The sequence below is a fragment of the Gopherus evgoodei genome, chromosome 2, assembly GCF_007399415.2.
Source record: "Gopherus evgoodei ecotype Sinaloan lineage chromosome 2, rGopEvg1_v1.p, whole genome shotgun sequence".
In the NCBI taxonomy this organism is placed as follows: Eukaryota; Metazoa; Chordata; order Testudines; family Testudinidae; genus Gopherus; species Gopherus evgoodei.
In genome coordinates this window covers 241205976-241229909 of record NC_044323.1, presented here as the reverse complement: position 1 = coordinate 241229909, position 23934 = coordinate 241205976, and the positions used below count along the sequence as shown (strand labels likewise).

Genomic DNA, 23934 nt, shown 5'->3' with positions numbered 1-23934 from the left:
ATAGATCATCATAACAAATTCCAGCTGTGAGCAAACACAGTGTGTGTGCATGATCAAAGTCATTCCCTATACCCATGTTTCGTTTTTAGCACACAGCTGCACGTTGTGGGTTCTCTCATTTTACCACATTCACATAAACTGATAGGTAAACATGACAGTTATCATTCAACACATTTAACTCTTGTGGTATAGTCATACTTCAAGATCCTGGTATCCGCACATCAGGATTTATTTTAATGAAACAGACCCTCCTATCCATTATGTATTTTCACTGTAAATGTAATACGTCTGTTTTATTTAACAACCTGCTCTTTTATTATTTATGAACTCTTGGCTTGTGTTAATCCATGTCTTAAGTTCTACCATTCATAGCTAAATAAGCACAATTAGTTCCAAGTGACATTTCAATGAAGAAATTACTTACAGATCTAAAATAAACAATATTAAGATGACAACTACAAATGGGAAATAAAAATGAACCCGTTCAATTCAATGATCCAAAGGCATTACGAAAATATACACATGCTGTAAGACTACCAGTATCCCCAAGTGAACAACAAATTCATCATTCATAATAGTGTACCTTGCTTTCTGCGTTTTGAAACAGAAGAATTATAAGAATAGCCCCCTGTACTTGCTTGGGTCAAGGGGTGGCCTAATTTGCTATCCTGAGGTTTCCACCATCCAGGTGTCCTAACAATTTATATAGTGCATGTAAAAGAAAAAAAAAACAAAAAATAAAAATAAAAAAAATTATCACAATGGTTTTTGTTTTAAAATTGATTGCTGCGTTATGACTGTAGCCTGGTTTGTAGACATTTTGTATTCTTGTCCAGAGCCTTGTGGAGGGGAAGGTAATGGAGTTTCTGGAGTTGCTGAAAAAGAATTGAGAGGAAACTATGCATTATTATGTTCTTGACCAATCTAAATACATATTTATGACATACATACTACTGTACCCTAAAAAAAGTATCTGCATTAGTTACTAAAGGTAAATATTCATTTTTAAATATCAGAATCCCTGTGTATTGTTCACCTTTAAAAATCCACATTTGTAACCAATGGTAATATCAAAACAGTGTCGTGTGTTTTAAATTAAACTCAAACCAGAATGTATTGCTTAGGAGGTTGTCTGTGTACTTTTTTTAAAAAAAAATTTCTTACTATTTAAATCTCAGAAATTATGATGAAAGAAGTATACACTAGCTTTGACAGATCACCATTTTAATGAATTTGCCAGTTAACTAAACATAACAGTCAGATGTTATGATAGAAAGATAAAGTGAAATTGCTTACAGATCTGTTCTGTATGTACAGGAGCAGACATTGAACTTATGAGAATAGTTTGGCCAGTTAATGGATCCTGAGCTAAATGAGGATGTACTGGATGATGAAGATGACTGGCATCACTAGACGTACCTGCAAAAATTACAAAAGCACATATCAATTTGAATGAACGTGTTGCTGCTAGCGATTTACACAGCAATAATTACGTTCCCTTAGAGCAAATATTTTGATTGGCAATTTGAATAATTGCCTTTTGCATATTCATTAAACAATTTAACAAGACTTCATCCATAATAAGTATGACATTTGTTTTCACTGCTTGGGTTGCATTAACAATGGATTTCATCCTTACAATATTTATAAGGATTTCCTGGTCTGTCTCTTTGGGGAATTGTATGTCCAAGTACTCAGCTATGGCTGAGGAACATACAATACACATTGGAGATGGGGAGACAGGACAGTTAGCCGTGTTATCTTGACTTTAACGCTCCCCCCAAATTGGCACTGATCCAGTCCCCTGGAGTAAGTCTGAGCAGCCTGGTGAGGTGGGGAGGAAGATACTTTTTCTGAAGTGCCTATCAGGTTGATAAGGTGGAATATCACAGAAAAAGAATGACACACTTACCCCCTAGTAACATTTCCTGAAGCAAACTGTCAATTTTAACCATTCCAAACAGTTTGACCAACTGTATTTGTTCAATCATTTGCCAAGTGATGCTCTGAAGGGTAGGCAATAGAAGCAGAAGTTCTCCAAACCTCCCCCTGGAGTCATACTGACGATCATTAATGTAATCTTCTAAACTGATTTGGACCTGGAACCGCATGTTCTTAATCTTTAATGGGTCACTCAATCCCTTTGCATCTTGAAAAAATGAAAAAAATTCTTCAAGTTAAAGCATATTCTTTTAGTGAGTAATTCTTTGTGCAAGTATGTAGACTGTTAATGAATGTTACATCACCAAACATTAATTTTAGTGTATTCATACATTAAATCTGAAAGACTTTTTGGAAAATGTACCTGGATCAAAAAACACAATTGCTTTTAAGCAAGCATACTCATTGTCATCTATTTGAATTTCCTGGAATGGTTGGACTAGTTCATCTAGAATCCGGTTTGCCACTCGGCTGATCTCGACTTCAGAACTGTTGCGATGGATGATGTAATCGTTACCTTGGGGAGAAAAAATACCAGAATATGGATTGATGCTACACAAAGGTTTAAATTTACAGACCCAGGTGAACCAAACCATTTTTAATTCTGCAGATATTTTCATGTTGAAAAACTAAGTTTCTTTACAAGGAAAGCATATGTGCAAAACAAAGTCCTGATCCTGCAGGTACTTAGGCATATAAGTATTCCCATATGCGTAGTTATAATTAGTGTGTCTGCAGGTTCAAGGCCTATTTGTGTGCACAAACTGAGGAGTTATCCAATTAACCATCTAACTACATAGTTTGGGCCCAGAAGTCCATTTTGACACATTAGGTTTGGCACAGGAAATTAATCTTAGGAAAATTCAGTGTTCTATTTTAGAGGCTAGAAAGAGGCCACTTTGAAAACGTGGTCCTCATAATTATTTAAATTCAAATTCATTGTAAAAAATATAAGTCTCCACTTCTAATTTATTTGGTTTAGAATTCTAAACCTTTCTAAGAGAACGAGAGGAACAACTTGCAACTTCCTAACAGACTGCTACTATTTATCGTAGCATAATTGCATATACTTTATTATATATATGTACAACTGTAAACCCTGGGAAACCCAGTCATGGACCACAACCCCACTGTGCAAAGCACTATATAAACACAGAACAAAGACACAGTCTCTGCCCTGAAGAATTTACAATCTTCAACTGATTCAGTGACTAAAGATGCTACTGAGCATATTCTGGTAAGAAAAAGTTAATAGGTGAAATCTTTGCCCCACTGAAGTTAAAAGGAGTAAATGGTTGAATAGAAACAAAATAAGATGTAGCTTTTGAATGATGAAGTAATGTAGTAGCAGATGCTTGTGTTGTATTGATATGGGGTAGTATGTAGTGCACATTGATTTAAAGGAATAACAGATTCATTTTGTTAGCTAAGATATTTTAGATATTCATATAAATTTACACAAAATTAGTATTTCTTTCCATCATTTTACCCAAGCAGGGAATTCTTTGGAGGCTTGCCAGGCAGAATATTTGGAGTAAGTAAGGGGATTATGTTTATAAAGAAAATTGATAAGGTATTAAATGGGGTGAACTTGTTGCAAAACCTTCTCTCCCCAACAAGAGTCACATTCCGGGCTAGATTGTCAAAATCATCAGTAGAGGGATAGTAGATCTTCCTTCAGAGAAGGTTGATGGAGGCCATCCTTACTGGGAGGCAAGTGCTTCTGCTACATCTAGTAGGGGCAAAACCCAGAAACTTCCCATCCAAGAAACACCTTCTTCCACGGCTTCCACTTCGGATACTTCTTGCCTGACAAGTCCTCAACTCACCAACTGAGGAGAAGCAGAGAAAGCCTCACCTAAACAAGGGAGAGAAGGAGAAACTCTCCTGCTTTTAGCAGAGACAGAAAACCAGCCCACACCGGCAATCCATCTTACTTTAACTTCTGGCCAAAAGTTATATGTATACTAAAATGACCTGTGAGAATAACATACAAGGGCAAGAGTTTTGTCAAGAACAAAGCTGATAATAATTTCCTGCTAGGTCAATGAATCATCAGCTATACAGAATTCTTTCTCAGAGAACTAGAGTAGCTAGGGGTAGTAAATTGGTCTTAAATTGTTCCTTTCTGTGGCATAAAATTACCTTCATCATGCTAACCACCATTTTCATTTACACCAGTTCTGCTCATTACCTAAGTGTCCCAAGCATACAGCAAATATTTATATCTTTAGTAATTTAATGGGTACGATGAGTCAGTTTTACTTTTAACTAGGTAGTATATTTCAGTAAAACTGCACTCAGGAAAAAAATTGGATCATGAACAGGAAGGAGCCTCTAATGTGAGTAGCATCTGTACAGCAAGCACTTTTCATTCCCTGGATGCTAGGGTTGGTACAATAATACTCAAAATGAGTCATATTGGGCCACAGATAGCCAGACCCGAAGAATGGGCATAGCAGGCAGTGGAAAGTCCCCTACGCATAATAGCACAAAGTTTATAAAGAAAGGCTGAGGACTGCCCCTATACCTTACACACTTTATACCCCTGGCTTGCATTAGGTGCTTCTGTCCAAGGACACCTAGACAGTTCCTTGAAAGAAGACCAAAGTACTGGCACAGATGGAGCCCGCTGGTGGATTGTGACATGGGTCAATGTTGCCACACAGGGTACCAAAGTAAGTAGATTCATTTGGCAAGGACTTCCTATGTGGGTGTAGGTTTATGGTATCAGAAGGACTGCATCCATTTTAAGGGACTTTACATCTGCTTTTGCTGAAACTGGCATGTGACAATATAGTAGGCATACCATAAGTACAGTGTTTAGGTATGCCATCAGTGCAGTGTTTAAAGACAGTAGAGTGCATGGCACTCATTGTGCTGTGGCAACTGTCTCAGTTAAATGAGGACACTGTTCATCAGGATACTGATTATATGGTTGTTAGTGAACTATAACATGGTAATTATTAATTAAAACAAAATAAATGTTTACCTAAAAGTAAAATGTCCTTATACATCATGGACCGTTTTGCTGCTCCAAGTAAGAGGTGTTCCCCAGCATGCGCTCTTAGCAGGGCAACCTTAAAAAGAGGAACCCCCATAAAATAACAACATGAATTACAATATCTACGTAAATGTGACTATCTGTAGTGGGCAAGATGAATCAGCTGCAGCAGGCATCAGAATGCTGTTGCTTGCAATTACACTACTCAGACTACAACAAGTAATTTTTAAGGTACATGGTTCATTTTATAACACCTTACTATTTCAATGTAGCTGCGTTAAACTGTGTAACTTTGTCACTGTTATCACTTAGCAATGCGTACAAACTGAATTTTGAACACAATATGATTTTGCAAATAGTTTATCATTGTATACATTTATGTGCACTTCATAGTTTCCACTTCCTTTTACATAAAGCCTGTTCTTGGATTTTAAGTCAACATGGAAGGAACCAATGGCAGGAAGGCTATCATAACTGATTATCCTGAATTTTGCAATATCCAGTACAGTATTTTGTTCAGCCTGATCCAGTAAAACACAAAGATATTTGAGATGGCTCTTTCCCCCACAAAGCCAGCCTTCTGGACATTTTTTTTTTTTGGGCTTAGAATAATTTTCCTAGTGCCATATCAGGCCCACCTATCAGCTTTCAGAAGACAGTGCATTACTGGGTAATTCAACCAATTTTGCTAAAAATACTTCTCTTCTAATAACTGAAATAAAAGAAAAAATACCATGCTCAAAACTGAAAATAAAACAACAGAAAAGTACTCCATTTTTCTGTCAAACAGGCCAGTTTCACTACGAAATACAGACGATATTCTTGCAAAATGTATAGAAGATCTCTTTATGATAGTCAATAAAGAAGAAACCTGATGCATACCAGGAAAGCAGTTAAACAATTTACTCACTAGTTTATCATTTTACATTTTTATTTACATTTCATTGTTTATAATGCCCTCTTAGAAGCTTGGCAATTAAATCTATTTTCTTTGGGGGGTTGTTTGTTTCCATTGTGCAAACATGAATTTTTCTCTTGTGATTTTTATGCTGGGATTTTCAAAGTCAGCTAAGGGAACTGAGCAACCAAATTAGAAAGCTTTCAGAATCTCAGCCTTAACAGAGCTAACACATTTTTTTGTTTACCTTGTTGTTCATAAACCAGGTTGACTCTGAGGTCAGGAAGAAAGTGTACAAAACAAGGAAGCTTATTTGATAAGTAAATGCTAGTTGCCAATTAGCAAGAGGTTATCATACAAAAGTAATAACCATTAGTTTTAACTTCTCAGTAACAAAGTATCAGATTTTCCTTGGAGTTTGAGCAATATTTCTCACTTTATATTCTAAATACTATAGGTCAAATTTTCAGTATAAAATTATTGGCTAATGACCCTCTAAAGTGCACTTATACTCTGAAAAGTGTAAAGTTGGTATGTTCTTAGTCAGCAGGTCTGTTCTTTTTCCTGTTCCATCATATCAGCTTGAGTGATGAAAGCAAGTTTTATTGCTTCTTACATCTGGGGCCCCTAGAGTGCCCACACAACTAAAGACTGATTTGATTCCATTCTTCCTTCTATATCATCAACGGAATTGTTTGCTACATTTGTGCAAACCCAATGTAAGCACAAGTGTCACTGAAGCAATAATTTGAAAGGGTATGCAGCACCTTTACTACTGAAAAGATGCAGGAGGAGGAATGTCCCCAGCTTCACTCTCAGATACAAGGCTGGGTTTGCAGTGCTGAGAGAACCCCCTCATGTCTTTTTACTACAAACAGTATTTTTGACACTAAGGAGACAGTAAAGAGGAATTCCACAATGACATTTTTATAGAGTCTTTTAAACTACAGTTTAAAAGACCAAAATCAGGGCATTTTTGGCAATGAGTTAACCTCCCAACCAGCTGCTTGGTGACAGAAATATCCAGGGACATACACAAGGGGGGGCAAGCACTGATAATCAGCAGAGGGCACAGAACTCCTCTGGCCCCAGGGCTGGGACCTCTGGCTATGGGGCCGAGGCAGGAGCTGACAGCTCCTCCAGTCCCAGAGCCATGGTGGGGAGAAAGACCTCCTCCAGCCCTGGGGGTGCAGAAGAGAAAGCAAGCTTCTCCAGCCCTGGGGCCATGGCGGGAGCTGACAGTTCCTCCAGCCTCAGAGCTGTGGCAGAGAGAGAGCGCTCCTCTGGCCCTGGAGCTGGAGAAGCTCCCTCTCCCTGCCGCAGCCCCAGGGCTGGAGGATTTCTGTGACCCCATTGCAGCCAAGTACTTGTTGATACATTTATTCAGATGGCTCCAAGGCGCACGGATTTTTGTTGAAATGGTGAGTGTACTTCTGTTAAAATCTATGCATATGATATAAATGCATGTGTTGATATTAATCTGTATAATGTGTGTGTGTTTAACATGCCCCTCCAAAAGTCATCAAATTTAAATTCCTACATATGGCCCTGGTAATGTCTATTACAACATGACGACCTGGGGTTTAAATTCACTTTAGACATCTCACTCAAAGGTAACAGATATCTGGCATGGCACCAAGGTGATGATATTTTGTCCCTAAAGAGAACTCAAGCACTGTTTACATGTCAATTTAGAATAAAATTTACATAAGCACACTATAAATGTAATTTTGGCTATTTTATTATATTATATTCAACAGCAAATTATTTTCTATGGTTTGGCATCAATATAGGTTTGATTTCTTCTCGAGGCTGTAAAACTGACATTTCTTGCAAGGATAAGGAAACTGCTTCAAATTAAGTAACAAGCCACCTCAGTCTTCACAAACAGTTGCAGCTGAACATAAACCAACTGTTCCGAAAGGTTGGATGGTTTTTTTAACTGTTGTTATTAACTCTGGCATGCCTTTAAAGTTTCTGGTTCCAACAATTGCAAAATATTGTTTCTGAAATTTTCAGTTCATGGATCTGCATCCTTTTTTCCAACATATGAAGCACCCTTCAACCTCTACTATCTCTTTATGTGATGTCTCAAGATCTGCTTCAAAACTGAGATCTAGCATACAGGGCAAACAATGAATTGTTACACAATATTTCTGCATGACTGTAACAGGAGGAGAATCATCATTATTCTCCAGTTCATTTGCTTTGTACCTGATCGTCCAATGGAAGTTCACAGAAGGCTGGAATATATTTAGCCCACTCTACAAGGACCAAGAGCTGTTGCTTCATAGATTCACACACATCGCTAATACTGGCAATTTTCTTTACATTTATGTCAGTACTAGCACCAGGGCTCGAGACGGGGATCTAGCCATGTTAAGCAAAAAAACAAAACAAAACAAAACAATACACCACGTTAGTATTCCATATTTGTTACTATGTTTCCACTGGCTAGAAGTATATTTACACAAAACACATGGAAGCCAGCATGCACATTATTGCCAAACTCCCTGACAATATGCATGTAAATGATAATTTTTGTCCCTCATTGTTACTAGTATGGTGTGGGATTCTTATTGTTATATTTTCACAAGACATTCTCTTTCCAAGAGATGACTATTATTTATAGCATTTTTAATTTAATTTAATTTTTTTTGGCCTTTAAAATGGATGACATTTACCTCACTTTAGAAAGAAAGGGTTGGGAAGGGAATGTAATACAGTTCTAGGCACACAAAGATAAAAGGGAAATATGTATTTTCAGTGAAAAGATAAGTATCATTAACTCTAGAAGATGAAACAGGCTTTTTAAATGCCTAAAGCAGAAAGATTTGTAATGATGAGAACCAGTATGGATAGAAGCTGGGGATGTTTCAGAAAATGTACTAATAGCAGTGTATATAAGGCCACCTGCAGTGCACAGTGTTCTGTGAAACACAGAGAGAGGAATCTTTCTGGGCTTGGTGCTTGAAAGCTTTTGCATGATTGCTGAGCCAAATCGTGAAATCCTTAATGACTTTCTAAGGAAAGGAACAATACTAAACTTGCTATTAAGCAATACAGACAAGATGGCTGAAGACAAAAGTAGGGCTGAAACTAGGAAAAATCTCTCACTTAGACCTATGGCATCCATCACGCTAGAAAAACCTGTACAAGAACCAGGCAACTGAGTTTCAAAACGCAGAGTCTCCTGCTACTCTCCCTCTTTGGAGGTTGGGGGCAGTGTGGTTTCACTACCAAGGAGGGAGAAAAGGACTGGGGTCTCTAATACTGCAACTACCAAAACCCCATGGTGAAATCCCACTATGTTGCAGAGCTCACAAGAGGTTGGGTTTATGAGCTAAGGCCCGATGCTTCCACATAACTTGATATCCTGAAATACAATGAAACTGAATAGGACTACAGTGTAGCAATAGATAACTAAGCTTATAAGGATTGTAACACTATTTGTGTTTTAAAAGTTATAAAGCTTTAACTTTTTGAATTTCAGTGTCTACTGACATTCAGTAATTATTAGTGGAACCATCCCCCCACCAGTCCCCACCCTCCATTATCTGACTCCTCCAAAATTTCCTGCAACTGTAAATCAATAAAAAAGGAAAGAATGCTGAAAAATAAACATCGATCTTCTATTGCATTTTTTTAAATGAATTCTGTCAAAACTATAGATAACCAACTTAATATCAGCTCCCAGTCCAATGCTGTAGCTGAGAGGGTGAATACAATTCTTGCATGTATCATCTGGGGAATATCAATTAGCATTAGGAAGGTAACCTCTGCATATGGCCTTAGTGAGACCATTGCTGGAATACTGAGTCTAGTTCTGGTATCCTAACTTCAAAAAGAATGTTGAAAAATTGGAAAGGGTTCAGAAAAGAACCACAAGAAGGTTGCGAAGTCTGGAAAACATGCTTTATAGTGAGAGATTTAAGAAGATCAATCTATTTAGTTTGTCCAAGAGAAGGTTAAGAAGTGTTCAAGTGTTCTACAAACAGGTAAACGGGAAAGAGACTTCCAGCAAAAGATCTAGCAGAAAATGGCATTAGCAAGATGGTTGGATGCTGAAGCTAGATTAGAAATAAACTGCAAATTTTAAAATGAGGATAATTAACAATCAAAATGATTTATTTAGGGACATAGTACATTCTCCAACACTCTACGTCTTTAAATCAAGACTGGAAGTCTGTCTAAATGATATGCTATAGCACACAGAAAAGTTATGGGCTTGCTGCAAAAATTACTGGGTCAAGTTCTAAGACCTGTGTTATGCTGGAGGTCAGATCAGATGATCACAATAGTTCCTTATGGCCTTAAAGTATATGAATCTTCACACTCCCAGAGGTGTCACAGCTCCTGGCTATGCTACCATGACCTTCCCTCTCTCCATTGTCCACTGTCCCAATCTCCTCCTTTTTTAGCATATAGCATGGAGGGGTAAGTAGGGCAAATAATGCTGACAGGGTGAGCATTATCTTGTGGTACTGTATCCCTGATGGTTTGAAGGAAGGCAGATGCTACTCAGTCTCACTCCTACCTGGACCTTCCACAATGGTAGAGCTTTAACCTTGCAGATTTGGGGCACAGGAGCTCTTATGGATTGGACAAAGTAGACATGCTCTTCTCTGCTCCTCGTGGAACCATTTACTGTATAAGTAATGAAATCATTAAAGTTAAAAGGAGAAGATTAAACTTCTTTGTGCTTCCTCATTGCTTCTTACATGTGAAAACTCTCCCTCAACTAACCTGTTACCCTATCCTCTTCTCCTTCAAATCTCTCTCTGAAGCCCATATTAAATTTGCCACGTTTGACTGAGGGCTTGTCTACATCAGAAAGTTGCAGCGCTGGTGAGGGAGTTACAGCGCTGCAACTTTGAAGGTGTACACATCTGCAGGGCATCACCAGCGCTGCAACTCCCTGTTTGCAGCGCTGGCCGTACTCCCGTTTTGTCTGGGGTGCAGAGGATCCAGCGCTGGTGATCCAGCGCTGGTAATCCAATGTAGACACTTACCAGCGCTTTTCTTGACCTCCGTGGAACGAGGAAGCCTCTGGTAATCAAGCTGGTCTCCTTTCCCGGTTTGCTCTCTCGTTCCCGGAACCCCGAGCAAGCAGGTCTCCTTCCCTGCGGTTTGCAGGGTGGCTCCGGGAACGCGAGAGCAAAACCGCGGCGAAGCTGGTCTCCTTTCCCGGTTTGCTCTCTCGTTCCCCGAACCGCCGAGCAAGCGGTTCTCCTTCCCTGCGGTTTGCAGGGTGGCTCCGGGAACGCGAGAGCAAACCGCGGCGAAGCTGGTCTCCTTTCCCGGTTTGCTCTCTCGTTCCCGGAACCCCGAGCAAGCAGGTCTCCTTCCCTGCGGTTTGCAGGGTGGCTCCGGGAACGCGAGAGCAAACTGCGGCGAAGCTGGTCTCCTTCCCCGATTTGCTCTCGCGTTCCCGGAACCCCCCTTGAAGCCGCCCAACAGCGCTGCAGTGTGGCCACATCTAACACCACTTGCAGCGCTGGTTGCTGTAAGTGTGGCCACTCTGCAGCGCTGGCCCTATACAGCTGTACTAATACAGCTGTAACAACCAGCGCTGCAAAATTTTAGATGTAGACATGGCCTGAGAGTCACATGAGGCTATCTGGCACTTTATTCTCACATTTTATGTGTGTCACTTTTTAGCTCTTTGGGGCAGGATTGTGTCTTCAGATGTGCTTAGCACATTGTGGAGCTGATCCTCTTAGAGACCTCTAGATGTTATGGAAATATAGATATCAAATGATCAAAATACAATATTTAATCTTTAGAGAGGAAAATTCTAGATGGGGAATATATGCTGAAGACAATCAGACAATTATCTCCCAGTTTTGTGGGAGAAGAGCATACAGAATGAATATTTAGTAGGAACCCATTTAAGAAAAACACTTTTATTCATGAACTGTATGTACCACTTGTCAATGATTAAAAGACTATAAGAACACATAAGTGTACCTACTATAAACAAAGTTCAAAGAATTACTAAGGAAAACAGCTTATTCTTAGATTTTAAGATCAGAAGAGACCATTATGATCACCTACTCTGATCTCTTGCCCAACACAGGCCACAAGATTTCACTCTAACTCCTGCATCAAGCTCTTAACATACTGATAGTTCAGACGCCTAGGATGACAGCTAAAAGTTAGAGCCCAAACAGAAAGTTAACCATTAATTAGGTTGACATAATTGGAAGTCTGTCACAAACAGAGATGGGCATGAGGCTGCAAAATTTAGACCCAAACTTTCCAAAGTGAAGGATATTTGGATTTAGGGCTTTTGTTCAGAACATTATGGAGAAAGGAGAAGCTATGAGGTATGGGTTAGATGAAGTGAGAACTTTTCCCTGAGTTTGAGGTTGTTAACATAGTTGCTCCAGGCCTGTCTGTAATTATTCAGCTCAGCATCTACCAAAGAAGGAGAAAGCATTATCCTTAAATATTTAACTTTGTTTACTTGTTTGTCTGCCTACGTATTTTTAAGGTGCCCATCATCGTGGCTTCTGAACACGAGCCTGAGGAGAAATATTAGTTTATTTGTTTGTAAACATGAGTTTGAAATATGAATTAATTTGTACAATAAGAATACAACATATCACCAGGCCTGGCTAAAAGTTACTTAAAGCCTAACATTCTAAAATAAGGGAAATGCAAGTACCTTTGAAGAGGCTTTTTCATTGACTACTAGAGTCAGGTGTAGTACCAAAGTACCAGTAGCCCATTCATACCAGCCTAGTAGTATTAGGTGGCTAATTTAATTCTTTCATTTAATAAGGAACAAAGAAGGATCCAAGAAATATTACAGCTTATGAGTACTTCTTAGAGACAGCTCCATCATACGCAAGCTGCTCCTGACAAAGGACAAGATTACAAAACTTTTGGGGATGTATCACTCAGTATAGAACAGTCAGCATGAAATCACGAAGTAAAGATGGCAGCAGTTGCCCTCTGAGTAAGTTACTAAGAGGTAAGGGAGTGTGAAATCAATTATTTGGATTTATTTGAGTTACAGAAAACCAGTGGATACTGTTCTACTCAACAATTGATTGGATAAAAAAGAAACCAGAGGAAAATGTAATTCAAACCAGACAAAGAGAGTTCAAAAGCACAATGTGAATAGGTTCAGCATTTGGACCCCTTTTGTTAACCTTATTAGGGTTTATGAAATCCAAACATTAAAGCTGTGATTTTCAAAGGAGCCTAACTAAGGGAGTTAGGGACCTATTGGCATCTATTGGATGTCAGACATTTACCTCTGTTAAGCTCCATTGAAAATCCAGCCTCAAGGATCAGAAAGATGTCACTAACTGCTTCAGACAGTACTTAATTTGAAAGTAAGAGGATCATAAAGTAATATTAAGGAAGAAAACTGGGACATATTGTACCTAACACAAGATGAATTTTCTTAAGTGACCTTCTTTACTGGCTTCACCATCAGAAATAGATGTATGTTCTTTATTATTGATTCTTATATTAGGAAGAAGCAGCTGGATTGCATTTTCGGAAGCAGATAGAACGTTGGTCTCAATAATTATTCTTTATACAATGAAAAATAGGAGCTATTTAACTATGAAAAAAATCTGAAAGGGTGTTAAATAACTTCATGGTGGATCACTATACCTGCCGAGAAAGAGCCTCAGCTTGCGACAATGTGTTAATAGAGGGAATGTTGCTGCCATCAAATGTGCTCCTTCTTGTGCTTATCCTGTCCCGTTCATTTTGCACAGCTAGAAAAGAATAATCATGTCATTTATTTGCTGGTAGGCAGTGTGGTTGAACATAATTTCAAAGGACTGTTATATAACTATATGAATCACAAGGTATGACATCCAAAGAGGACCTTGAAGTTTCAGCTCTGAGAGAGTCATGAGAAAGAAAGAGTGACAAAAAATCTTGTAGATTTCTTATTCATATAATATTGTTTGTCACTAAAATTATTCAATTCTAATTGTTGTTAGACACAGCATTTTTATGATTGGCTTTATTACAGTAGATTTGCATACTTTCTACTTTGAACGCAACAATACTCTGTAATCTGATTGGCTGGCCTCTCCTCTCTCCTTAATTAATGAAGCCTAATGATATAGAAATCCCAGTCCTGTTGAGTTAGGTTAAAGGGTTTACAGAACAATCACTGACAGAATGTCTAAGTCACAGAAATTCTGATACCTCTGCTCATGCTTTCCTGTGAGAAACACTGAAACAAGAGTGAATAATGAACTCAATCCATTAGTAAAGTAATTTAGAGTCTGTAATATTGGGCTCCTCCTTAGGGACATTCAATTCCTGCCATTTTATAGAACATTAACTAAGCAAAAATATTCCAAGCAGGTGGGTTGTGTCTCATGAGGCCTAGGAAAGGTGTATAAAGGGCTTTGGATAAGGAACCTTAATGAGCACAGACAGGGTTTATTAAGTAACAAGGCTTACTTTTTAATTCAGGAAAGAAGAGGATAAATAAAACTATCAATCAGATTTCTCAAAATCTCAATTGTATCCAAGGTTAGGCCAAGGAGAGAACAGGCATTATGCTGATCAACATCTTTCTTTATTGCACTAGGAATCTCATCATCTTTTAAGAGTAGCAGTTTTATTTCCAATCATGTGTTTGTTATTTTGAGGGGGGGAAATCTGCATTACATTGGTTCAGTTGCAGCATGAAAGGCTTCAGTAAAATATTCTCTTTCTCCACTGCACAATATCCTGTAGTTTCTATGATGAATGAACACACTTTATTCCAGAGGTACACTAGCTTTTTTGCCAAGGACGTTTACTGATGGGCCTCATATTAAGCCATAATAAGAAATGTCTTGCAATGATAAACACTAAGTGTTAAATGTTCATGTAGAGATGAAACAAGAAATAGGATTTTTTTTAAATTAGAGGAACACAATGCCCATTCACCTAGTATTTCAAAAAGTAGAGTACTAAACACAAAATTAATTAAAATAATGTCAACATCACATGGGACCAGAAGAAGCAAGACACTGATGGTCAAATACTAAAATTAGATGTTAGTATGCCACCTGCTGGCTGAGCATAGCACTGCCAGTACTCCCTGCCTCAGTTTCCATCCCCAAGATGGGTCTCCTCAGCATCCCCACACAAGTCTGTGTTGGAGGTGTGGCTTACCTCTCCACCCAAGTCACAAATAAATATAACCCCTTCAATGGTAACAAAAGTTCAAACTAGAAAGTCCTAAACAAACCAAAACGGTTTCTCTGCCTTCCAGGGCTTCATTTCAGCCTATCCTTTGGGCTCTGTTTTCCGCCCCTTTCTAAGCTACATTTGAATCTTTCCCCACTCTACTACAGAACACTCACCAGCCCCCGAGGCTGGTTCCCCTGCAGTACCCAGCCTCCTGCAGACACTGGCTCAGGGCCTTCCACAAGAGCCTTCCCACTTCCTGTGGTTCTAACACCCTAACAGATCTCTCTTAGTCCTTTTCTAAGGCCCAGATGTCCATTAAGGTATCACCTGGCTGTCCAGTCCTGCCCCCTCAGGCTGGAAAGCAGCAAATTAATTATAGCACAAGTATGACTGGCCCCATCTCCTCTTACAAGGGCCAGTCACTGGGTGACAGGGCCACTTGCAGAATCAAAGGGAAATACCTTTGTATTGCCTATGTACAGGATTCAATGGGCTGAATTCACCAGTCCAATAGTCTTTGCTTACTTAGGCTAAAGCATCCTTAAGCAGGCTGGAGATTCCGAGCAGAAAATTCCCTCTGTAGGGGAAATCTTTAATGGTGTAGGACTGGCATAGCCTCCATCAGCTGATTTCCCCCACCTCTAGCATAATGAGGGGAAGGGGACATGTTGAGGGCAGGCTGGGGATGTGACTAAACTGATCTCTGCTCAATCCTCCTATGATGGGCGAGACCATATACCACCAGCACAAGTAGTGTCATTTAGAATAGGATCCCTCCAGTTCTGATTTATGCTGCGGTTGGGCAGCTCTGAATCAGCATAGCTCAGATGCAGTGGAGAACAAGGGTCAATATGTTTTATAGGAAAAATGGTGTAAAATCGGTGAAAAAAGTTATGCACATTTTTTAATCTATTCATTTTATAAGGTTTGAGTGTCCTTGAAATTCTGCCTTTTGCAAAATGTTGAGGACCAAAACAGATAATTCAACATTCTTCTTACAAGGATCCCACAGTATATTCAAAGCACTACTGATTTTAATGGTCTGAATGCTAGAGGTCAAGTTCTGCACCATTATACCTCTGTAAATGAAGAGCAACTCCACAGACTTAATGGAGTTATTTTAGATTTATGACTGTAAATAAGAGTAGAACTTCACCATGTGACTGCAAAAAGAAAATACATTTAATCCTCTCCTATCTCTCGCCTACAAAAATTTTTGCCATTAGCAAAGCCAAAAACATATAAGACCACACAATAAACCACTCTTACCCTTATAAGGTACTTGCAGAAGCACACTCTAAAACCACTTCACTACAGTAAAGTTACAGAGTCGTGCTGTAAACTAGCCTTATGATGGATAAAAAAAATGCCAAAAAAGGTTGTAAAACAGTTTCACCACAATAAACGTAAGTCTAGTAATGTGGGAACCACAAAAGGCTCCATTTTTAACTGCTTATTTGAACATACACAGGATCCCAACCAAGCCATGTACTCTTTTGTCCTTACACAATGATCCCTTCCCAATCAGGACCTGAGATAGACTCTCCCATGGCACTCCAAACTAGTATGTTTTTTCTTGCTAGCATTATCTTCTTGCAGTTGTCGGCTACCCTCACTTTGAGACAAGGACCATTCACCTCTCCAGCTTGGAAACTGTCACATAGGGTCACTGTACCCCATCAGTTCCTGCATAGTCTGTAAGGGACAATCCCACACTCCCATTACAGAGGAGAATAGCACTGATTTACTTGCTGCTGCTGTCGCCAGAACTTTATTATCTGACTGAGTCAGTAAAAGCACAGAAACTGCAGCTACCCCATCTGAGAACATGAGTCACAAAGAGCTTCTGTCAATCCCCTTGACCACATGGGGTAGACTCAGAGCCCATAATCAGTTCTATCTGGCTTGTATGAGCAATAACAAGCAACCAACTTTTAAATGTGAAAATCTGGGCAGCAACATTTTTTTGCAGTCAGTAAACTGCTTGAATTTCACTAACATTTCACAAACTTAAAGAGGTCTATTTTGAAAAAAATGTTATCATAGTTTAGCCATCTGTTGTTACAGCATATTTGGTATCTTAGGTGAACAAATATCATGAACTTTTAATTTATATCATTTTATCTCATTGAATAAGCAGAGTGTATCTTCAATAATTGCAAAAATTTCTTGCCACCTTAAAGACCTCAAAACCAGAGAACTTCTCTCTCTCTCACACACACACCTTTTTCTGATTTATGCACCTCCAAGATTTAAACTAAATTAAGGAGTTAGCAGATTGATACTGAAAAATATCACTAGAGGCAGTCACCAATCAAAACCTGGACACAAATTTCATATCTTTATAACGAGTAGAACCAAAATTCCAAATCTGAACATTCCTGAACTTATGGATTCCAAACTCAGGTCTGATTTCAGATTTTCACAATGTGTGAAGTGTTGGGACTTTACACTAGGATTCACATACTATAAAAATAAATTTAGTCTGCAAACTAGTTCTGAATCTGTTAATTTGTTATAGGCACAAAATACTATAACTTCCATATTTACTAACTTAAAAAAGTAAATGAAGCATATAATAGTAAAATCACTCTTCCTTTATGAAGGCACTGGAGTTATCTATTCATTGAGTTATTCTAACGTGATATTCTTTTAGTTTTATACTAAGTTTTAACACTCATTTAGATTAAGTGTTTATTTTTCTTTGTGCATCAAGTAATAAATCAATCTATTACCTTCTTTTTTCATTCCTGCTCGAAAACACTTTTTTAAACGACAGTATCTGCATTGATTCCTCTTGTCCTTGTCAACAACACACTGTCGATTGAATCTATCAGATACAAGAAAGAGTAAATACATTAGAGCATTAATAAAGCACAGTCCTTATTAGCAAGAGGGACAACAATTAATGTGGGCTGTCAAAAACCATGTCTCAAACTATCAGCCTTTACTGATCTTTTCCTTGAAAAATGTTTTCCACCTGTACATCTGGCAAGAATAATTTCTTATAATGGGCAAGATATCATTAGCTTTTTCATAATCACAGCAAATATTTTGCTTGAATAATAGTATTTAATAGTCAATATTTGGTTTAAATTTAAAAAACAAACAAACATAATTTATGCCAGAAGTCTTAAGACACAAGATGTTGATAAAAAGGGCTTTAAACAAATGATAGCATGAGTAGTAGAGATCTCTGTATTCTGGAAAGGGGTTTGAGGCAGCCTTTTTGAGGATAGAGAAAGAAAGAAAAGAATGCCAGAGGGCAGTAAATAGTAAAGATCTGGCAGCCCTTTAAAAAGAACAGTGGGGAACTATGATTAATAGAGGGAGCATAAAGACAATGAGAGGCCTGGAAGCAAATGTTTCTTTGAGTCTGAGGGTCCTCAAGACAGGACAAAATAATTTTGGAAAGCAATATCTGTAGAACAAGAACCAAGCTGCTGTCATTGCAAATGAAAACAGAAAATTTTGGCCCCAGAATTTCAAAAGTTCAAGACTGCTGGAAGGTGTAGTTCAACTAAGTACTGGGCAGACAACCACCCAAGTGGAGGTCAGAGGATGTCTCCCTATTAGTCTACATACATTTTGGCACACCACAAAGGAAAAGTACGGTGTGATTAAAAGAACAGTAGAACACCATTTCTAGCAGCACAAAGCTCCTTACAGATAAGTTATCTCTTGTATGTTCTTCGGATCAGGATTTATGAGTCTTAAGCACTCTTTAGAAACTGTCTTTCATCGGAGAAAAACAAATGTTTAGTGAGAAATCTCTAAAAGGTTGCCTATCACAAACCCCGCAAAAAAAAATTTTTTTTTTTTTTAGGAAATTCTCTGTATGTTCACATACAAAAAATAGTGAGACAGTTCCTTAGCTGGTATAAAACTAGTCTAGCACTATCCCAATGTAATCCATCCGAGCATCTGTCCTGCTGTATTTCACTTGGTGCTGGCAACTGGACCAGTCAATACCAAAAAGTAATCGTGATAAAACTTGCCTCTAGTGGAGAATCAAGGTAGGTCATTCTAAAAGATACTATCTTAAAGGTGATTTCTAGATGCTTATTAAATACCTTGTAATATTTATTTTTATTGTTTTGCCTACACATCATTTAAATGTAACAAATAGTTTCATAGCAATGAGTATGACTTTCCTCATGAGAGACAGGTAAACAGAGGTGTGCATGTTGGCTGTAGACAATTCTTCTCAGCGATTTGCAGGAAAGTGATTTTTTTCCATTACATTAACAAACCAACAATCACACGTTTTGTCCACTGTATCGTTTATTCAGTTTGAAAAAGAAAGAAAATATCCACTGCATAAATTACAGATGAATTAAGTTCCCCAAGCTGAATATTTCAAATACCTGCAGGTATAGACATGACTCTTCCTTATGCTGCGTCTAAAGAAGCCCTTGCACCCATCACAACTGGAGGCACCATAATGTTTGCCAGTTGCTCTATCTCCACATATTGCACAAAGCCCACTGACTCCACTGTCCGCAGTGTTCATGTTGAGTGTTTCTGCTGAAGAACTGTCTGATGAGGGACAAGAACAACATATGCAGCTATGGTTAAAACCTGAAACGAATACAACATCATGACTAATTTACACTCACATGGAGATTTAACTGGCCTTTTTGCTTTTAATTAGCATTTACCATTTAGAGATCATACAAAGACAGCATGTCTAATTACATCTGGTTGTTATTCTAATGAATCCTTTCAAACCCATCACATCTGATTATCAGAATTTATGATGCTTATAACAAGAAATACTTTTTGTCCAAACTATTACAGATTCAAAGAAGTGGTTTGAAAGTTAAAGTGTATGTGAAATACCTAACTTTCTATTTGTGTGTAACTACTTAAATATCCTTGCTAACAGAAATCATTAAGAGGGACATTGGTACAAAACAACATTTTTCAGTCAGCTGGTAAAACATCCATAAATTAATTCACATGACATAGCAATAGTTGGCTATCATCATTGCTTTCCTGAAAAGAATCTCAGTTATTATTGGCACATGAATTTTTAAAAAAGTTCTGAATTAAACTTCATGAAAAAATTATTGGAGAGGGTTGACATAGTGTTATTTCCATACAGGAAGTGTTTCATGCAACGTTGATGTAGACAAGTGGGTCTCAAACTTTTTACTGACAACCCCCTTCACATCGCAAGCCTCTGAGTGTGATCCCCCTAATAATTAAACACCCTCTTTAATATATTTAACACCATTATAAATGCTGGAGGCAAGTGGGGCTTGGGGTGGAGGTTGACAGCTTGTGAGCCGCCATGTAATGACATCATGACCCTGAGGGGTCCTGACCCCGAGTTTGAGAACTCCTGATGTAGAAATTCTGTGTGCACACAGACATGCCACCTGAATTGGGAGGAATAGCTCAGTGGTTTGAGCATTAGCCTTCTAAACTTAGGACTGTGAGTTCAGCCCCTGAGAGGGCCACTTAGGAATCGGGCAAAATCAGTACTTGGTCCTGCTAGTGAAGGCAGGGGGCTGGACTCAATGACCTTTCAGGGTCCCTTCCAGTTCTATGAAATAGGTACATCTCCATATATTATAATTTGAGAGAGCTGAATACCACAGAATGGACATATGGTTTTACCAAATTCATTCTCTTTTTATTCACTATTTGGGAGAAGGTTTTTGTTCAGATGAATATTTGCAAAATTGCTATTCTTTGTATATGTGTGTAGTTATACAAAAAGAAGATTCTCCTGTCTACATTTTCAATCATCCAGTCAAGAAGAAGAAACATTGTTATGTGATTTCAACATTCAGTCATATATCACAAATAGTTACAGAATAGTTTATGAACAACCCATAGGATAATTTTTTTAGCAAACTATTATTAATATTAATTATTTATATGATGGTAGCATCTAGAGGCTCCAACTCAGACTGAAGCCCCATTGTGCTAGATACTGCACATACATCTAGTAAAACATAGACCTTATCTCAAAGAGCTTACATTCTAAATAGACAAATAGCCAAGAACACAAGAAAGGAAGCATTATTTCTGTTGTATAGACAGGAACTGAGACAGAGAAATTAAGAGTGGAACTGAGCGGAGGTTGGAAGTTCCAGTTTGCAAAGGATTTCAGAATCTGGCTTTGTTCTGATTTGGAATGAAAAACAAATATGTCAAAATTCTCTGCAAGCCGAAATTAAACAAAATCATTTTGGGTCAATCAAAACATTTAGTTTAGGCAAAATCAAAGTGTTTCATATCAATTTTGACTTTTTATTTTGTATTATAATGAGTAATGCAAATTTTTGGAAATGCTTTATTCCAAAAATGTTGAAATAATTAGTTTCAACTTTTAAAAACTTTCTCCCCCCTCTTCTCCCCCCCCCCGCCCCCGGAGCTTTCATCTGAAATAAAATTCTGGTGAAATCAACTCAATTTTGTGAAGCATTTCAGTGTTGACAGAAGGGCACGTGCCAACAGAAGGTGGCTCTGGTGAAGCATCTCTGACCAGCTCTGATTAAGATACTTGCTCAAGTTCACAGAGGAAATACACAGCAGAGCTGAGAATTGAAACCAGATCTCCTGAGTCCCCATAAGTGCATTATCAACAAGACCATTCTTTTAAACTGATTCTTACAGTAACTTAAAATAAGCTCATAAATGAATTGCAATCAGAAGAAGACTACATTTAATAAATATGAATTAAAATTTGCCAACTAATAATTTTCACTGAATAATTCAAACACCTGTATTACTAATATAAACTTCCCTGGCCTAACTTCCCTTCCCTCATGTGTGTGTGTGTGTGTGTGTGTGTGTGTGTGTGTGTGTGTGTGTGTGTGTGTGTGTGTGTGTGTGTGTGTGTGTGTGTGTGTACCTTTAACAGATCCGTAAGAGTTATTTTAAGCAAAAATAATTAATTACCAAGAAAATCCCCCTTCTTAAACCAAGTAAGCGGAGAAACCATCTAAAGCTCAATTAACCATTTTTAAAGCCTCATAATCACTTAAGAGGAAATTTTTCTTTCATGTTATTTTTTCTTCTTCTAGGCAGAATCAGTAATTAAATCTACATTTCTGTTCACTAATCTGGCTGCAAAGAAATTGTAATGGAAACATCCAAAATCTAAACAAAAGTTTCAAGACACACCTATACAGGCCAACTTAAGCTCTATATTGTATTTGTGAGATATGCAGAATCAACATTTTTCACATCAAAGACATTATATGGAACAAAATACAAATACAAATGAACTTTTCCACAAATGCTAAAATATTTGCACTGCCTTTTAAAAAACAAACTACAAACAGCAGCAATGGGTATATAGTTTCAGAGTAGATAAAAATAATTGTTGTGCTAGTGTTAAATATGCTTTCTCTACCCTTAATGAATTTCAGTTCTAAATTTTAAAGTAATTACTTTAAATTAAAACATTCACTTTCAAAGACTAAATTTTTTTTTATGTCTGTGGTAGAATCTTCAGTTATGGTAAAGTTAAATACAGCATGCTACATGTTTGAGGCAATATTTTTATGAATTGAATGTCACAAAAACCCATAGCATAACAGCCCATATCATAAACAATTCTAGCCTAAGTTAAAATGTTACACTCATCAAATACCAAGCGCCTCTCCCAGCTAAACATTAGCCTGTACAGAGTCAAAGTGATTAAAAACTCTCTCTGGTTCACATATATATATAAAATCTGGAAAGACTGGATTACATTATACAAATAAAATATGAGCCCACCAATTGGAAACTAGACAGCAAGAGCAATGAGATCATTTTCTCTATAATCGGTAAAATTTCCCAAACTTCTGGATAATTTTGTTCTATCTGTCATTTTAAATGTTATGTACAAAATCTACCTTCATGCCCAAACTGTCAATACTACTTATTCATTTGTTTTACACTAAAAAAAAAAAACTGCTGAAAGCATCCTTTTTTTCCTTTGATTAATTGACTGATGACAGTGGAGTTCACTTACTTTCTTACACATAACTGGTATTTTATTTTCTTTAACATAAAAAAGTTATCATGTTATTAACTTAGATTTAGTGATGAAGTGTAAAAGAGCAGATCTGTTGCCATAACCCTCCCGCCTAAATGCTCTATTAATAAAATATTTAACTAGCACCTTACAGCATTACTTAGTTTTACTTTTTTTCCGTTAACCCATAGCTTGATTTTGCATCACTGAGCAGATGAGAACTCACCATTGCCATTATACAGAATCTGCATAGTTTCAAACTCCAAAGTAGTGTAAGTTGGATCTAAGACTTCACTGTAGTCTGCCATATCCATGTCCAGTACTGGTTCCGACAGCCTCATCATTGAATGGGAAAACAGTAAACGAAAGCTACTCAAGAGTACAAATGCAGAATGATGAGATCTACTCTGTTTTGCTAGCAATCAGTGATTGATAATCCAAAGTTAACTGTAAACGGTGTCACTTATGTGCAGCGATGGGAGGAGCTGTAAAACTGCTTCTGCATGCCATAGTCTGCCTATATCTTTTTTTTCTTTTATGGTACACCAAAGCAATTCTTGTGATAATCTTGGAATGTTCCATAGACTAGTCTTATCAGGAGTCATATTGACTTGAATTTTCGAGGAAATTGAAAAGGGTGTCCAGCAGCTGGTTCTGCTCATTTTAATAAAAAAGTGCCAAATGCTGCCCATTCCCGGATCCCTGCTACACAGCCTCTGTGAGCATGGAAGGCCCTAAACACATGCAGAACGACAGGGGGTCTTCAGGTAGGAAGACCCCTACCTACATTCCCAATTGCTATCACAACCAATGTTCTGCACAATTGCTAGTGTACTGACTGCATAGATATGTTATACCAAGCCACTATGTTAAAGGGAAGATTCCTTCTTCTCAACCTCGACATAAAGCCACTTTATGCATGTTTTGCAGAGGGGAAGGAGGGCAGCA

The 23934-nt window shown here is 37.9% G+C and overlaps 1 protein-coding gene across 1 annotated transcript; it reads right to left on the bottom strand.

The window, feature by feature from the left end:
- Positions 1-756: 756 nt before the first annotated feature.
- Positions 757-23330, bottom strand: HNF4G (hepatocyte nuclear factor 4 gamma). The gene is made up of 10 exons (XM_030553298.1): positions 23213-23330; positions 19373-19544; positions 17741-17835; positions 13476-13582; positions 8058-8213; positions 4934-5021; positions 2306-2458; positions 1913-2149; positions 1297-1419; positions 757-875 (listed from the first exon to the last, which is right to left on the bottom strand). The coding sequence occupies exons 1-10, from the start codon at positions 23328-23330 to the stop codon at positions 757-759; spliced, it is 1368 nt and encodes a 455-aa protein (XP_030409158.1).
- Between the last annotated feature and the right edge of the window lie 604 nt (positions 23331-23934).

What these genes read in the sequence shown, in the direction of transcription:
- HNF4G (XM_030553298.1), bottom strand. Translation starts at nt 23,330, where the DNA reads ATGATGAGGCTGTCGGAACCAGTACTGGACATGGATATGGCAGACTAC. An exon ending in AGTCATGTCTATACCTGCAG is followed by an intron (nt 17,836 to 19,372) that starts GTATTTGAAATA and finishes TGTATCTGATAG; the next exon opens with ATTCAATCGACAGTGTGTTG. An exon ending in TGTACATACAGAACAGATCT is followed by an intron (nt 876 to 1,296) that starts GTAAGCAATTTC and finishes ATTCTTTTTCAG; the next exon opens with CAACTCCAGAAACTCCATTA.